The sequence below is a fragment of the Balaenoptera ricei genome, chromosome 9 (assembly GCF_028023285.1).
Source record: "Balaenoptera ricei isolate mBalRic1 chromosome 9, mBalRic1.hap2, whole genome shotgun sequence".
NCBI lineage: Eukaryota > Metazoa > Chordata > Mammalia > Artiodactyla > Balaenopteridae > Balaenoptera > Balaenoptera ricei.
This window is the reverse complement of record NC_082647.1, coordinates 15,058,524-15,077,191: the sequence shown is the minus strand read 5'-3', so window position 1 is coordinate 15,077,191 and position 18,668 is coordinate 15,058,524. Positions and strand designations below refer to the sequence as shown.

At 43.9% G+C, this 18,668-nt stretch overlaps 1 protein-coding gene across 1 annotated transcript in view; it reads right to left on the bottom strand.

Annotated features, from left to right (window-relative positions):
• Window positions 1-5,660, bottom strand: part of KIAA1549 (KIAA1549 ortholog) — a 144,351-nt gene extending 138,691 nt beyond the window's left edge. Inside the window, exon 1 of the mRNA XM_059933253.1 lies at window positions 5,489-5,660. Within this exon, the coding sequence (XP_059789236.1) occupies window positions 5,489-5,639 (151 nt within the window). The 5' untranslated portion in view covers window positions 5,640-5,660. The remainder of the gene's footprint in view (window positions 1-5,488) is intronic.
• Between the last annotated feature and the right edge of the window lie 13,008 nt (window positions 5,661-18,668).

Here is an 18,668-nt window from a genome sequence, read left to right as displayed (position 1 = left end):
TTCTTCACTTTGGGGGAATTATCCTTCAGTCACTTCTACTCTTTCTCAAATTTTCAACCACTGTATCTTTACTGATTCTTCCTTGAAGCCTGTAAACATGACCAAGTCTATACATGTTTTCAAAATTTCCATCAAGCCCACGCCACTATGAAGTTACAGGTGGCAAATCTGGTCACGTCACTTCCTTCTTGCTTAATCACCTGGAGGGGCTCCCGTAGTTCTCATGAGCCTCCGAGTCTGACTCCACAGCCTGTGCTCTCGGTACTAGGTTTGTGAGGTGGGGCGGGAGTGGGGATCTAGGATGCAAGGGATCCTTGGGAAAATGGACACGGTGGGTGTCCTGGGGGTGGGGATGCAGGAGGGAAGAGTGGAGGAGGATTGTTTTAAAAAAAGAATTGAACACAATGGCCTTCAGTAGGTCACTGGGCTAGAACATCTACAGGACAGTGAGACAGTGACACTCACAAACATTCAGTAGAAGCAGGACAGTTGCTATAACAAGTGCATTCCAAGGTATCCAACCTGTGGACCTGAAATATAAGAGCTAAAGGGAACTTGGAGATCATCTCAGCGACTCCTTATTACACTGATGAAATAACCCAGGACACGGTAACCTATCCACAGTCACACAGCAAGTCATTGGCTGAGAAGTGCACGTTCAGGTTTGTTAACTCACAGTTCAATGTGCTTTCCAACAAATCATGCTGCCTAAGCACATGAGAGAGAAATCATGTCACAGTGAGCTGCAGATGAAAGGTGGGTGGTCACAACTTGGAAACAAATTAGATCAGTAAGAACAGCATCTTCCTATCTGGGAAAATCAACCTAGTGTAATTATAATTACAGTAATTAGCTGCCTCTAGCACCCAAGGCACTGAGAGAAAACCTGTGGCTCCCAGGTCCCCGGTGACTTTTCACAACCCCTGGCTGGGTTCTGTTTTCAGGATTAAATGAGGCATTTCCTGACAAAGACTGCAGCAGCTGTTCCCAAGGGGCCAGGAGGTGAGGATTTAAAATGACGTCCTCTATGCCCTTTGATTCTCAACCCAAAGACAACCAAGCAAACAAGTTATAACCAAAAACAGTTTCAATGTCACGATTTTAAATCAATTGTTCTAACAGTTAAAAGACAATTGCAAGATATTAAGTGGTATATCCTCAAAATGCCATTAACTTTCAATTAGGGGTTTATGGTATCTGGATCATTGGTTCCAAGGTGAAAGTGCCTAAAAATCAGCTGTGAACTTGTTAAAAAGGAAGATTCTAATGTAGGTCAAGGGTGAGCCGCAGAAATCTAAATTCTTAACAAGCACCCACACGTCCCCAAGAGGCTCGAGGGATCACACCTTCGAAACATTTATCTAAGTCTTTGTTTATAGGATACTAAACCACTCAAAAAGTATAACAATATTCACCTCGAAAAGCTAATAATAAAATAGTGCATTAAGTAAGATAAAAATTTAACATGCCATGAAGCATAAATGCAATGAATAAAAAGAAAAACAAAATGGCAGATTTTGCTAATCAAAATAATCAAATTTCAAGATTATATAAAATTTAAAAGAAAATCCATTTGGAGGGGGAGAACACAACAAAAAGGAGAAAAAAAGGTTGCTATCTTTAATATATAAAGAAAAATTTTAAATATATATGTGTGTGTGTGTATATATATATATATATATATACCACAGGTAAATAAGCAAAAACAGAAAATTCGCAGAATACAAATACAAAATACACAAAAAATATTCAACTCAAAAGGCTTCCTTAGTGGCGCAGTGGTTAAAAATCTGCCTGGCAACGCAGGGGACACGGGTTCAAGCCCTGATCCAGGAAGATCCCACATGCCGTGGAGCAGCTAAGCCCGTGCGCCACAACTACTGAGCCTGCGCTCTAGAGCCCGTGAGCCACAACTAGTGAGCCCACCTGCCACAGCTACTGAAGCCCGTGCACCGAAAGCCCAGAAAGCCCGTGCTCCACAAGAGAAGCCACCACAATGAAAAGCCCACGCACGGCAACAAAGGGAAGCCCCTGCTCGCCACAACTAGAGAAAGCCCGCGTGCAGCAACAAAGACCCAACACAGCCAAAAATAATAAATAAATAAATAAATAAATTTATATTAAAAAAATTCAACTCAAAAGTAATAAAAAATTAAAGCAACAAGAGTTTTAAAAATAATATTCAATGCTGGTTATGATGAAGTGAAACAGTGAACTGCATAAACTGCTTGGGTTCATTTCAGCATTACAGCCTTACATAAAAAGTTGATTCATTCAACAACCACCTACTGAGACACGTATTAGGCACCCAGCAGAGCCCACACACAAAGAAATATAGACAAAGCCCTACCTACATAGCTATTCATCATAGCATTATTTATAACAGCAGAAAAAGCTGGAAATAATAAGAGAATAATTAAGTAAATTATTAGGATGGAAACTGTTTTTGAACAATATTTAAAGAACAGGGAAATGCTTAAGTTAAATATTGAGTGAAAAAAGTAAATACATATAATTCAGTTTTCTTTTTTTAATGTTAACAAAGGAAAGACAAAATTATTTACAGTGTTAGCTATAGGTTATGGGATTATGGATACCTGTTTTCTGTACCTTCCAATAATTTCCAAAGTTATCAATTTCATAACTCTTATTTTAAGAAAGACTTATCCCTGAATAAGATGAAGAAATGGGCACAATCCTTTCTTTTAATATTGTGGATGTAGGATCTCCTAAAAGGACTCCATTCAAAAGCAAGTCCAAAATATTACAATTTGTTTCCACAAGACCAAACTTATAAATGTTTAAACAAGCAAACAAAAAAGGGCACAATCAAAACGCTGAATGAAATAGAAATAGACAAAAAATCAATAAAACATAGAAACTTAAATAAAGACTGAAATAAGGGGACCAACTGGAGGGTGGACTCCATTTAACAAAAGTTAACAAGGAAAGACAAACCTGCGGAAGGAGGCGAGAGTTTGCAGGCAGCCACAGAAGGGACTACAGCCTCACCTAGGAGACCCAAGGCAGGAGCAAGACATGCCACTTTCTGACTAATACCACTTACTCTTCAGAAACAGAACCACCACGGCAGGTTCGGCAAAGCCTCCCCCAGCCCCACTCCAATGGTGAAAATACAACACTCAGGAAGAGGAGCCAGAGGGTCCTGGTGGCACAGAGACAAGACGTGGACTGAAATGCAGCATCTCTTCAGGATCACCTGCCACTCACCATGCCCAGCTATCCTACATCAGGAAGCCACCCTCCACCAATATCACTCCTCTCAGCCTTCAAGTGGATCGGGGCCACCTTTAAGAGGTCTTCCTTAAGGAACCCTTTCACTCACTGCCTTTCCTGCCCGGGGAAAGTCCGTGCAGGGGTCTGCACCTGCTTATGCGCTGCTCTGGGTCTCCACCTGGACCCTTGAGGACAGATGCTGTGTCCCTCCCCTTCTCAGTTCCTATCCTATGACCCACCCTAGAAGCAGCTTTATTATTATTATTTTCTGCATGCCTCAACCAGGGGAGCCCAATACACCAACCCGTGAAATGATGAAGTCTCTGCTTCCGTGCTGTCAGCTCTAGAGCGGAAATATAATTTCAAGTCACCAAGTTGAATATTTGTACTGGGGGTTAAGGGGGAACAGAAACAGACTTGTCCCGACGAGAAAGTTATGGAGGGACAGTACAAACAGCTCCATTTATTCTAAATTTATCAAGAGAATTACTTATATTATCCACAACATCTGCAGCACATCCAGATGGCCATGTTCACATGGGGAAGCTGAAGAGAGGTTACATGCGTAGAGTCTGGAGTCAAACTAACCTAAACTCCTGAAGCCTTAGTTTTCTCACCTGTAAAATGAGTGTGATTGGATCATGTAAGTAAAATGCAGCACCTGGCACACAGCAAGCACTCAGTAAATGGGAACAATTAGCTTGCCGTGTCCCCCAGCAGATGAATCCATGAGTATCAGATGGGCTTGCTTTGTTGACTAACGCCAAGAGCCCTCTTCATGATTACCTCTTCTCATGGAAAGCCCTGGGTCTCTGCTCCTCTGGACACACAGGCTAGAACACTCAGAGGCAGGACTGAGAGCTGAGGGGCTAGGTCAGACAAAGCTGTTTGCACTCTCTGTGTACTGCCTGAAAGAGACCCATTTTGTCCCCCCAGCTCTGGTGTGACTCCCTGAGCAGGGCTCTACCCAGCTATGGGAAATCTCTGAGGAGGTCTCAGGTGTGCATAAGTCCACGGGTTAAGAGCTGTAAGGAGAATGGAAAAGAGATGAGTCTTCACCAACTAGCCTGTGACCTTGAGCAAGTCACTTCTCTGTCAGTTTCCTCTTCAGTCAGAGGAGCAGTTCCATTCTATGATCCCTTAAGTCCCTTCCTATGCTTTTTTGTCCCATCCTCTATGTGGCACTGGTTATAATTCCGACAGTGAGGTCCAGGGACACCTTCAAATGTGTTCCATTTCCTTCCAAAGCCACTTGCCAGTCCTCTGGCACTGCTCCCATGAGAAGGGAGGATTTGGAGTTGCTTCCACAGTTTTCTGGTTTTGTTCAGTGTGCACCAGCTCTGCGCACTGCTCACTCCACCTTTCCTGCCCCCAAAGTGGTCAAGTGTGTGTGTGTGCTGGGGCAATCACTGGCTTGCAGCATGTCATCTCAGAGATGGTTTCCAGACCATCCTGTGTGTAGGCTCGGGGTGGACAAATAAACATTTCAGAGAAGCAATATGAATTAAATCATTTCCTCAACAACAAAACCCGCCCACATGCTTCTTCATAAATCATGCCTCCTAATTCCATGCTAACAGTCAGTAAACTGCATCTATTATAAAAACAGCCCTTACTCCTTTCATGCCCTGACACTTAAGAATCACAATATTTTCACACTCTGTTGTATTAATGCCTTTGCAGAAGTAACAGCAATAGCTATTTCCCTGGAAAGATCCATGGCCAGGGCGCTTTCCAAGAGATACTCTTTGAATGTTCTTTGTGTCCTGGTGCACTGGGGGACACCGCCAGCTGCCTGCATCTGGGGGGACGCAGGGCCACCCAGAGTAATGCAATACTGTTTTCAAGCAAACACACCGAATGTACCCCTTCGCCCCGACAATAAAGTATTTCCAAAAATTTGATGTAACCACATTCACATAGCCACGCAAAATACAATTCCAGTGCCCGCGTTTTGCAGGGAAAATAAAGGCACATTCTGAGATGAAGCCACCAGACCCGCCACAGCCTCCCTGGATAACAGAATAGCTTTGCAGACCTTCAGCAAGACTGGCCAGAACCCGCTTGCTTTTTCGTATTATTTTCTGCGTGTCTTTATTTGCTGGGCCCAACAAGAATGGAAAAGCATCTCAAGAAAGGAGAGCGAGGGAGCGCTGGAGAATAAAAGACGATGGGCGGGGAAAGCCGGATTTTGAAAATAGCAGCAATGAAGGAAGGCAGGGTCGCGCCGGAGGGTCTCCGCGGTGCTTACCTGGGGCGCACGAGGCCGGCCGGGCCAGCAGCAGCAGCCAGAGGCCGGGGAGGAGCAGCCCCGAGCGGCGGCGGCGGGCGCGGCGGGCGGAAGGCCCGCGGCCGCTCGGCCCCGGGACCAGCGCGACCCCGGCGCGGGTCTTCCCCTCCATGGCCGCGCCTCGGCGTCGGCGCCGCGCCTCCGGCTGTCCCGGTCGGCGCCCCGGCCCGGCCTCGCGGTTCAGCGCTCTCAGGCCCGGGAGGGGCGGCCGCTGCGGCGGCGGCTGCTGGGACGGGGCGCCGCGCACCGGCGCGGAGGGAGGCCGGCGAGGCGGGGGCTGGCCGGGGGCCGGAACCGCGGACGGACGGGGGCCGCCAGCCGCACGCCGGCCTCGCCGCTCCGCCCCCTTCGGAGCCTCCAAGCCGCTGCCCGGCAACGCGCGGGCCCGGGCGCGGGCAGGCGAGCACCACCTCCCGGCCGGCCGGGCTCCTGCCTGCGGGGCTGCCGGCGGCAGGCGCGGGGCGCGGGCGCACGGGGGCTGCGCGGCGCGGGGTCAGAGCCCGGCCCGCCCCCGGGATCCGCCTCCTGGGAGGGGACGCGCGGGACGCTGGAGGCCTGGGCCCGGCCGGCGGCCGGCGCCGCCGCGACCCGCACGGAACACCGGGTCCGCCGCCCTGATGGCCCGGCGCGTCCCGCCCCCGGGGACGCCCGCAGGGAGGGAGGCCCACGAGGAGGGGTCAGAGCCGGAGAACCTGGCCGGCGCGAATGTGACGGGCTTCTTGCTCCTCCTCTGGCTCGAGTCTGTGCGGGGCAGCAGGTGTGAGTGGGGCGCCTGCGTTGGTAGGACAGCCTTCGGGGACAAAGCGAGGGAAAGGTAGGGCTCCCTTCCCAGGAGCTCGACGTGCAGTAGAGGAGGCGAGAAAAGGCGCACACAGCTCTACCCATCCTGTCTCCCGTCTAGAGGTCTTGCCTCCTGTCTAGGTCATTGGGAAACGAACATACAGGATGCTCTGAGTTTGTGAAACCCGCAAACCGCGCACGTAGTAGGCCTGCAGAAGGCGCCTGCAGAATCGAATTGAAGCAGAGCTGGAGAGAACCACACACGTTTAGGCCCTTTTAGGGAAAGGCCTATAGTAACAATATATTAGATTTGGCGAGAGAAAAGACTACAAGTGGAGAGACCAATTAGGATAAGATCTTAGCAGTGCATGACTGAAGTATCAAGAATCATAAGGTTTTTCACGATCAAATAGACAGACATTTTTAAAAATTGATTATATCCATTTGTGCCAGAGTATGGGAAAATGGGCACTTTCAGATTCTAGTGGTGGAGGTGTAAATTGGTATAGCCATTTGGGTGGATGATTTAGCCTTATCTATCAGAATTTAAAATCAGCTCACCATCTGGTGCGGAAAATTCCACTTCAAAATATATATATATTTTTTTGTTTTGCTTTGTTTTGTTTTTGCTTTTGCTTTTCTTTCCCTTCCTTTCTTCTTTCTTTTCTTTTTTTTTCAGCCAGGCTTAATTCAGACAGGTAAATTCAGCCAAATAATTCAATCAGATAAAATTCACCTGTTTTTAAAGTGTACATACAGCTCAATGAGTTTTGCCATGAGTAACTGCCACCACATTCAAGATATGGAACATTTCTATTGCCCTAAAAAGTTCCCTTGGGGCTTCCCTGGTGGCACAGTGGTTGAGAGTCTGCCTGCCAATGCAGGGGACACAGGTTCGAGCCCTAGTCTGGGAAGATCCCACATGCCACGGAGCAACTGGGCCCATGAGCCACAGTTACTGAGCCTGCGCGTCTGGAGCCTGTGCTCCGCAACAAGAGAGGCTGCGATAGTGAGAGGCCCGCGCACCGCGATGAAGAGTGGCCCCCGCTTGCCACAACTACAGAAAGCCCTCGCACAGAAACGAAGACCCAACACAGCCATAAATAAATAAATAAATAAATAAATAAATAACCCTTTAAAAAAAAAAAAAAGAAAAGTTCCCTTGTGCCAGCCTACAGTCTAGCCCCTGCCCCTACCCCAATCCCTGGCAACCACCAATCTGATTTCTGTTTCTATAGCTTTGCCTTTCCCAGAATTTCATATAAATGGGATAACACAGTATGTAGCCTTTTGTGTCTAGTTTCCTTTACTTAGCATAATGTCTTGTGATTCATCCGAGTTGTTGCGTACATCAGTAATTTGTTCCTTTCTATTGCTAACTAGTATCCCATTGAATGGCTACACCACCATTTGTTTATCCACTCACCAACTGATGGACATTTGGGTTGTCTTCAATTCTGTTTTGTCTTGGCTGTTATGAATACAGCTGCTATAAACATTTGCTTCCAGGCCTTTGTGTGAGCACATTTTCATTTCTCTTAAGTAAAAACCTAGGATTCGAATTGCTACATCATGTGGCAAATGTATATTTAACTTTACGTGAAACTGCCAAACTGTCTTCCGAAGTGGATATAATATTTTACATTCTCACCAGCAACGTATGAGAGTTATGGTTGTTCCACGTCTTTGTTAGCTCTTGGTTTTATCAGTCATTTTAATTTGAATCATTCTAGTAGCCATGTAGTGATATCTTGTTGTGGTCTTTAATTTGCATTTTCCTGATGACTAATGATGTTGAGCAACATTTTATGTGCTTATTTTCCATTAATATTTCTTTTTTGAAGTGCCTGTTTGAATCTTTTACTAATTTTATAATTGCATTGTTTTCTTATTATCAAGTTGTAGGTATCTTTACATATCCTGGATATAAACTCTTTTTCAGATAAGTATTTTTGCAAATATTTTCTCCTAGTCCATAGCTTGTCCTTTTTTTTTTTTTTTTTTTTTAGCCACACCGTGCAGAACCTGTGTCCCCTGCAGTGGAAGTGCACAGTCTTAACCACTGGACTGCCAGGGAAGTCCCCATAGCTTGTCTTCTTATTCTCTTTTTTTTTTTTAAGATTTTTTTTATTATTATTTTATTTATTTTTGGCTGTGTTGGGTCTTCGCTGCTGCGTGTGGGCTTTCTCTAGTTGCAGCGAGCGGGGGCTACATTTCGTTGCGAAGCGCGGGCTTCTCACTGCGATGGCTTCTCTTGTTGCAGAGCACGGGTTCTAGGCGTGTGGGCTTCAGCAGTTGCAGCATGCGGGCTCAGTAGTTGTGGCTCACGGGCTCTCACAGGCTCAGTAGTTGTGGTGCATGGGCTTACTTGCTTCGCGGCATGTGGAATCTTCCCGGACCATGGCTCCAACCCGTGTCCCCCGCATTGGCAGGCGGATTCTCAACGACTGCGCCACCAGGGAAGCCGTCTTTTATTCTCTTAACAGTACCTTTTGAAAAGCAGAAGTTTTTAACTTTGATGGAGTCCAATTTGTAATTTTTTTTTTTTTTTGGCTTATGCTTTTTATGTCCTATCTAAGAAAATTTTTATCTAACCCAAGGTCACAAATATTTTCTCCTATGTTTCCTTCTAGAAATGTAATGTTTTAGCTCTACAAGTCATCTGAGTCAACTTTTATATATTTTGCTAGATGAAGTTTGCAGTTAACTTTTTGCATTAGGTGTCCAGTTATTATAGCACTATTTGTTGAAAAGACTACCATTTCCCCATTGAATCAATTTTATACTTTTTCAAAATTTATTACAACGTACATGTGGGTCTATTTTTGGACTTTCTATTCTGTTCCCTGTAAGATCTATCTATCACATGAGGGAGGGGAGAAAGCAAGATTAGAGTACAGTGTAATTCCATTAATGAAAAAAAAAGTATGGATTGGAAATCCACTTTCCCACTGGGAAAAGAAATAGAATTCGGAGAGGGGTTGAGGAGTAAATATTTGAAGAGAAATGTTCACTTTCATGGAGAGGAACATTCATTTGTTACTCTATATCTGAATACATCGGACTATAATAATATTACATTATTTGCATTTTTAACACAAGCATACTGCTTTTGTATTTAAACTTTTTTTAACTAAAAACTTTGTGAGTTTGAGGGGAAATTAGAAAATGGATGAGACACATTCTGGATGTTAAATCAGCTGATGAAATATGAGGAGAGGAAAGAATAAAAGGTGATTCAGAGGTTTTGAGGCCATATGTGCAAGGGTAGATCAAAGGAAGCCAGTGGAGAGGCTGGGGTGAAGGATGAAAAAGGTTGGGTGTTGAATGCGCTGACGGTGAGGAGCTGGGCCAGCACCCAGGGAGTGATGTTAGCACAAGTGGTGGGTGGTGGAGGTGAGCCTCAGGCTTGGGAGATAAGGCAGGTAGGGCTAAAAGTACAGATATGGAAATCAGTTGCACAGAATTATTAGCTAAAGATGTGAGAGTAAATGACTATGCCTGGGAAGAGAGGAAAGCGGAGAAGAGGGCTGAAGACAGGCCCTTGAGAAAGACCTTCATGTTGGAAAAACTGAAGAGGAGGCAATGAAAAAGGCAGGGAAAGACTCTGAGAGAAAGCTGAGGAGAACGACTGAAATGTGATGTCACCAAGGGCCTAGAGGGTCGTTTCAGAAGGCCATGGTCAATGTCAGGGACAATAGGACTGAGAAGATCTCTTTGGAGTCGATGACATGGTCATTAAAAGGAAATTTTCTGTTGAAATGGGGATGGAGAAGGGTAATAACAAGGGTAAAAGAATGAGCTGGTTGGGAAATAATGGAGGCTACAGAGAAAGGTATCTGGCAGGGTTGAGATATGTATGTTTTAGGATAGATAAGCCTGAACATCCCTGTAGATAGAAGAGAAGGTGTCTGAAGACAGCGAGAGAATAAAATGCAAGGGAGGGGCTTCCCTGGTGGCGCGGTGGTTAAGAATCTGCCTGCCAATACAGGGCACACGGGTTCGAGCCCTGGTCCGGGAAGATCCCACATGCCGCGGAGCAACTAAGCCCGTGCACCACAACTACTGAGCCTGTGCTCTAGAGCCCACGTGCCACAACTACTGAAGCCCGGGCACCTAGAGCCCGTGCTCCGCAACAAGAGAAGCCACCGCAATGAGAAGCCCACGCACTGCAACTAAGAGTAGCCCCCGCTCGCCGCAACTAGAGAAAGCCCGTGCGCAGCAACGAAGACCCAACGCGGCCAAAAATAAATAAATAAATAAATAAATAAATAAATAAATAAAATCTATGAAAAAAAAATGCAAGGGAAAGATAATTGCCAGAGTAAATTCTCAGAGCTCAGAGGAGATGGAATTAAGAGAAACATGTAATTCTTTTGAAAAGGCAGAGCCAGCAACCCAGGGTCCAGTATCAGGAGAGTGGCTTGATGCAATTAATTACATTACAGTAACAAGAGGCAATGTTATGCTTCTGTTACAATAACTGTGAGGAAACATAAGATGTGTCTGGGTTATAATGTTAAATGGAGAAAAACTAAATATAAAATGGTTTATGAATTGACATAAAGCGATGTGTATGACTGGAAAGGAATTGTATAATACTTAAAATTGCTGTATTAAGATGATGAGATTATGAGCGTTCTGTCCTTTGATGTTGTTATATTTGTGCTTTCAATAAAAAAGTCTTCCTCTAAAAGAAGAGAGGAAAGGACAGATGATGATGGGGCAAGATGAAGGGCTTAGGTGGTCTTTAAAGTGCTTTCTCCCTCTTCAACACCCTAAGTCTCAGTGTTACCTGGCAGGATTTGGACTATAAATTTAGGAGTTTTTTTTGGAAAATTGAAAAAAAAAAAGGAAAAGATCAGCGTGGCCTACAGTAGGTAGGGAAGTTTTCATGGACTACATGGGGCTTAAGCTGGGTCTTGAACAATGAGAACAATGGTAAAGTTTGTGAAAGGACAGAGGAAGAAAAGGAGAGAGGGTATTGCAGAGAAAAGAAAGGTAGGGAGACAAGGCAAAGAAAGGCAAGGTAGACATTGCAAAGGCAAGAAGGTAGAAATGAACAGAATGTGGGCACAGGATCAGGCCACTTGCCTGACTGGAGAAAGAGCTATTTAGAGAAATTTGGGAAAAGAGCAAGAATGGTCAGATTGTAGCAAGCAAAGAGTTTAGACCTGCCATGATCCAAACCAAATAACTACCTCGATTTACCTCAATCCCTAGGAAAGACCTCCTGCCTATCAAAAGGGAAGCCAGTGGAAAAAAAGAGAGATCCACGAAGTGCCCATGACCGAAGATACAAGGTTTAAAACCAAGATCCTTGTCTTGGATGGACTGGACTGGAGACGTCTGTCCCTCTTGCACAGTCTGGTGGCCAAAATGGCAAGTAAGAATGTTCCTGAAGCAGGTTTCCAGGCCTCACCTCTTTGTTGCATTTTCCCTTACCTCCTTCCCTCAATCCCCTCCCCGCCACACACACAAACTGTCACAGATCAACTGGCTCAGTCCTCTGCCCACACCCTCCATGGCCGTTTCCTAATATAGCCCCAAACCCACGGGCAGCTCTCCTAAGACGTGCCAAAAATCCATAGGAGAATCGTGGCAGCAGTTGGTGAAAGAATCACCCTCCTTCTCTGGCATTTTACTAACTGCAACTCGCATCTGACTGGGTTCTAAAACTCATCGACTCTGGCTCAAGTTCAGAAGGAGAATAATGATGATACCCTAGCTCAGTTCCTTGTTCTTCCCTCTGGTCATGAGTGCAGATCAATTACATGCATAAGGAAAGCCAAACCCACTCTATGGATCTGTCTTAATCTCCCTGCTTTTCTGGAAAACTCTTTCCTCACTCAAATCCCTAGAGGGACACCCTTCCTAGGAGAAATCTCTGCTCCTGAGCCTCCTGTAGTTGTGTCCATCACTTCTCCACTCATCCGTCCCTGATCTCCCCAACCTGGGTGTGTCGCCCTTCCTCTGTGCACAGCCCCTGGGATACCTCGGTCACGGCACTGACCATGTGGAATAAATCTTCACGTGTTTTTAAGTTCTTCAAGGGCAGAGACCTTCTTGTTTTCACCTCTTTATTCCTGGGTGTCTAGTGCAATGCTTGGCAGGTTGTAGGCCTCAATTAATACTTGGAGGTACAAGAACCAAGTTCAAAGCCAGTCTCTTTCCTCACCTCACCCCTCCCTGCCCCCATTAACAATTAAGCAAATTAATTAATTAGGGGAGCATGAGTTTGTCCATAGTCCTTTGGTACCAGAGCCAGAAGAATGTACCATGGCATCTACTTATCCATCCTTACACTGACAGAGTAACTTCTCAGACTTCAAAGTATGTCAAGAAATGCTGATTCCTGTGCTATACAGTATGAACTAGCAACAAGAGATTGCTTAAAGGGACTTCCCTTGTGGTCCAGTGGTTAAGAATCCACCTTCCAATGCTGGTCAGGGAACTAGGATCCCACATGCCGTGGGGCAACTAAGCCTGCAACGCAACTACTGAGCCCGCGCACTCTGGAGACCGCACGCCACACTAGAGAGAAGCCTGCGTGCTGCAACGAAGGGCCCGAGAACCACAGCGAAAGATCCCGCGTGCTGCAACTAAAACCTGACACAGCCAAAAATAAATAAATAAAAGAGATTGCTTAAAAAACATAAAAGGGGGCTTCCCTGGTGGCGCAGTGGTTAAGAATCCGCCTGCCAATGCAGGGGACATGGGTTTGAGCCCCGGTCTGGGAAGATCCCACATGCCGTGGAGCAACTAAGCACGCGCACCACAACTACTGAGCCCCGTGAGCCACAACCACTGAAGGCTGTGCACCTAGAGCCCGTGCTCCGCAACAAGAGAAGCCACCGCGATGAGAAGCCCGCGCACTGCAACGAAGACCCAATGCAGCCAAAAATAAAATAAATAAATTTATTTTTAAAAAAACATAAAAGGTCACTTCAGACATGACATTAGCTCAGCCTCGTGCAGAGTTTGTTAAGCTATAGTAATTGGCATCAGCAAAAGTTTATTAAATTTAGTGAATAAACTTAAAGTCTCTTCACGGAAAAAGAGAAAGAACACAATCTCTGCCCTTTAGGGAATGACAATCTCCAAAGAATAAAATATGCTTACAAAATTTGAATTTTATAGGCTCTGGATGAAAATTGTGAGAAGCTGGATGATAAAATTACCTGCCCACAAACAGCTCTGTGTGGAGCTCATTCACCATTTAAAAGAGCAAATTAAGAAATTTCTAGATCAGCACTGTCCACAAGAACTTTATGCAATGATGGAACTGTTCTGTAAATCTGTGCCGTCCAGTGAAGTAGCTGCTAGACACAAATGGCTATGAGCACTCGAAGTGTGGCCAGTGTGACTGAGGAGCTGAATTTTTAATGTTGTTTAAGTTTAATGAATTTAAGGTTGAATATCCACATGTGGCTAGTGGCCACCATATTGGACCGCACAGCTTGACCATGAAAAAGAAGTACAATGACTGCCGTGTGGTAAACTAAGTATACAGAAACTGCCAACGTAGAACTCGCTATTCAGATTCAATAAGAAATCCTGGACTTGGTCCACGATGGCCGTTTGAAATCTATGGCAAACACCACTTTCTGTACCTGAGTTTCCTCATCTGCAAAATGGGAATAATTATAATAGTAACTACGTCATACCACCCTCAGTACTGTGTCCCTCTAACCTTCTGAGAATCAACTTGAAATTCCAGGTTTGGGTGTGAGGGGCTGTCTGCCTGAGACTCAGGCCAGAGCGGAATTCAGGCACCATCACCCGTGACCACAGAAGATGTTGGAGTGAGTCCCATGTGCAGGACGGATTAGCCATCAGGTGAATAAAAAATAAAAGACATCTGCAGATGAAACATCTGTAGTGAAGACAAACACTTCATTAATATAAAAACAAAACTTCAAAAGCTCCCCATCACTCTTCAAATAAAACCAGTTGCTCAGCATGACCTACAAATGTTCACAGACTCCTGCAGGGACATCCAGCCGCTGGGACCATCCTTCCAGACACCGTCCCAGGGCCTCTTAACGGGCTCTCCCACTGGCCCTGGCCCTTCACCCACGCTTCATCTGATGGGCTCCTCCTCAGCCCAGCCTTCCCTGACTGCCCTGCCCCCATCTAAGTAAGCGATTCCTGTTAGTCTCTTCTTCCTTAGCATTTACTATTTGAAACTGTGTATTTAATTTCGTGTTTGGTTTCATGTCTTTGTTTGCCATTAAATCATAAATCTCCATGAGGACAGAGACCATTACTTCTTGTTTAGAGAGGGGTATTTACACAATGGTTAATTGCTTAGACTCTTAGGCTAGGACTATCTGTATTTTGTGTCACAGCCCCATCACTTATTAGCTATGATGCATTAGCCCCTCTGTGCCTTAGTGTCCTCATCTGTGAAATGGAACAATTGTAATAGTAACTGCCTCATGGGGTTGTATAAGGATTAAACAAGTTGGTATATCTAAAGTGCTTAGGAAAAAAGGTAGCATATAGCAAGCTCTACTTTAATGTTAGCTATTATTATCCTTTGCCACTAATTGGTCAATGCCTGGTACAGTGCCTGACACATAGTATGTTCCCAGTAAATATTTACTGAATTAATGACTGAATTTCCATCAAGCTACTAGACAAATGTTCTGATCTTTTTTTTTTTTTCCTAACCACTTTTGCCATCTTAAAGCAATGACAGTAATCCCTAAAAGTATTCTAAATAATTATGACAGTGACCAGTTAATTTATAGTGTGATGTTGACCTCTTTTTAAATTGAAGTATAGTTGATGTACACATGTTAACTTGTTTTTAAAGATATAGATGCCAAGTTAATGAAGTATCTACCTGCTTCTAGCTTCTGAGAGTCTGTTAAATATTATACAGTGCCTGTGCCATGTCTATAATCTTCTGATGTTCACTATTCATTCTGTTGTTGACATGAAGTAATATATTCAGAGTTTTCTTTGTGATCTGCTCGTCTTGTAAGCTTGGAGATAAGTTCGGCTTAGTCATAGCGTGGTTAACAACACAGGGTTTAGGTAAAGACAGGGTTTATGACTTTGAATACTGTTTTATCATTTAATAGCCATGTAACTTTGGTCATGACTTTTCTGAGCCTTGGTTTTCCCGCCTAAAAATGGAAATGTTAATACCTACTTCATAGTGTTGTATGAAAAAGTTAGATAACCAGGTAAGTCACTCAGTATTATAATTGGCATCTAATTATATACAATAATTATTATTGCTCAATTCTTTGCTGGAATTTCATTTAAGAATTTTGTAACTATGTTCAAAAATGAAATTGGCTTCTAATAGAATTTTTAAGGATTTTTCCTTGTCAATGTTAAGGACAGCACCTATTTAACTCACAGAATTAATTTGGGATTATGCCGTATTTCTCATTTTTCTAAAAAGGAACTTTAATTTTTTTTTATTATACATTGTAGAAAAAGCAGAATATACCAAGAAGCAAAGTTATGAATATTAAAATTATCTGTAATCTCACCACTCCAAAAGAAGCACTGTTAACATTAGACCATACGCTCTTCCAGACACTTCAAATGCATAAATGCGTGCGCGCACACACACAGAGAATACTGATATAAAATTGGGATCAGACTGTACATAAAATTTTGTTTCATTCAACAATATATTATGAGCATCTTTTCACCTTAGTAAATACTTCCAGGACATCATTTTTAATGGTGGCGTTGTATTCCCATATTTGAACCTATCCTAAGTTGTTCAGCAAATTCCCTAATGCTGGACACATAGGTGGTTTCCAATATTTTACCACCAGAAGTAGTGCTGCATCAGACATTGTGCTAGATATTTTATTAGCCCATGTTCATCCTCTACCCGTCTCCACCATGCTATTTGCTTCAGGAAGCTGACCTTTGCAAGAGTGCATCGTTGACCTTCCTCCCTCTCCTGTGGGTTTGATCAATGGGAGGCACCAGCAAGAAATTAGACAGCAGAAAAAGAGGGACACAAGGGTATTTATTTCCCCAGGTCCTCCCTGAAGGGTTACTAGTTGGTGGCGTCCATGAACATAAGAACTTGAATTCATCTGGTGGCAGGTTCTGTCCTACGGCTACTCTCCCTGGGCTCCTGGAACAGTCCCTCCCCTTGCACCTTCATGCGTAGGGGGGTGTCCCCATCATTGCTAGCCCAAGTACTCCACCGACCCTTGTAGGCTTCCCTGAATCTGACTCATGTCTTTGTAAATAGTCCTTCATTACATTCTCCGCACTTATCCAGTTTAAGTGTGCCATCTGTTTCATGCTAGGACCCTAACAAATATAAACAATTTTGTAAGTAAATCTCTCTATATCTTTTTATTATCATCACATGATAAATTTCTGAAACTGGAATTATTTGATCAAAGAGATGTATATTTTTAAGATCTTTTACGATCTTGCCAACTTGTCTTCAATAGACTCTTCCTCCAGCAGTGCATGAGAATGTCAGCCTTGAGACCCCTTGTCCAACTGGGTATTATAATTTCTTTTCGTCTTTTGTTGTGTTCATAAACACTGCTATAATATGGAGTCAAATAAAAATGTTTAAAAAAAAAAAATATGGAGTCATATCTTCAAAAGTGTGTGTTGGGGGAGATTACCTATTAATCATTTTAGTCCATTTATTTTGTCTGTTCTTGAATAACTTCTGTGTTTTCCTCTGCTATACCTATTATAAATTGACATGCTAGCCCACACTTGGTCTTTAAGAATTCATTAAAATTTACCTGATTTCATCTTACCCATTTGCATAAGGGCCACCTCTACCTCTACGCTCTGTCAAAGGTGAAATCGTTTTGGGGTCACATCTCTCTTTGCAGGATCTTGCCACTCTTTGGACTTCAGTGAAGTTGGTTGACTTGTGACCGCAGTTCTCCTGGGCTCAAGAAAAGTTATGATTTTGCAGGTTACCTAGCTTTTTCTTGGGACTTCCTACATCATGAGGTGAAGTACAGCTCCCCATTTAATTTTTTGAAACTTTAATGAAATCTTAAGGATCTTTTTATAAAAGCAAAACATCAAACTATCCAATACCCACATTCAATGTGCTAATAGAAAGAATCGATATCCTGCTTCTCACGTGCTAAATGGAAAACCACTTATATGAATGTTGAAGAGGAGTATGAATTGCTTAATAACGAAGTGTTCCCCAGCTGCCGTGTGCACTTGCAGCAAATACTATATAATTTGTGAGTATCTCCAGAACTACTGATTAGAACACAAAGGGAGGGAAAATGGACACTGGAAACTACTGGGGAAAAGCTATTTCGTTTTGTAAGATTCTATTGCATCCACGCTATCTGAAGGGCAGGACTTGATAAGTTCATTTGTTTTTGTTTACCTGCATGTTTACATCAGTGAAATCCTCTGCAAAGTCTAAAACCACGTTTCCAATGTTGGCAGGGGTACAACCCAAAGACCTGCACAGCTTTCAGAAGCAATCACCTTTTGTGTTGAGGACATAGTATAAGTGATGTGAAGAAACATTTCCCTGGCTCCTAAATGGTGTAAATCATGAGCAGAGAGAAGCTTCTAAAGTAGAGGCCCAGGCAGAGCCCTCTTGCCCAGGTCTAAGGGCAGTATTGATCTAACTCATCTATGTTTTGATAATTAAATGAGTAAAAGGACTTAGAACTGTACTTGTCACACAGGTAAGGTACAATGAATGGAAGCTGTTATAATTATCACTATTTCTCAACATTGATGAGACATATTAGCTTTATGTATCTTAAGGATACTGATTTAAGTCCCTGTGGCCTTTTATTTATTTATTTATTTTAAAAAATTTATTTATTTTTATTTTTGGCTGCGTTGGGTCTTTGTTGCTGCGCGCAGGCTTTCCTATAGTTGCGGCAAGCAGGGGCTACCCTTCGTTGCGGTGTGCGGGCTTCTCATTGGCTGGCTTCTCTTGTTGCAGAGCTCGGGCTCTAGGTGCGCGGGCTTCAGTTTTTGTGGCCCTCGGGCTCAGTAGTTGTGGCTCGTGGGCTCTAGAGTGCAGGCTCAGTAGTTGTGGCACACGGGCTTAGTTGCTCTGCAGCAATGTGGGATCTTCCTGGACCAGGGCTCGAACCCGTGTCCCCTGCACTGGCAGGCGGATTCTTAACCACTGCGCCACCAGGAAAGCCCTATGGCCTTTTATTTAGATTCCAAGTTCCAAAATAATTCTATTTGGTATTTCTTTAAATGTTATCTATCCCTTCTTGGTTGCCAAAAACATTCTTTATTATTAAAGTTCAACAATTTAAAATATTTATTCAGATTTCTTGTTTTAAATGATAATATTTGACAGGACACTGGGAACACTTTTGAACTTCAGGCTCGGCTTATTTTTTGT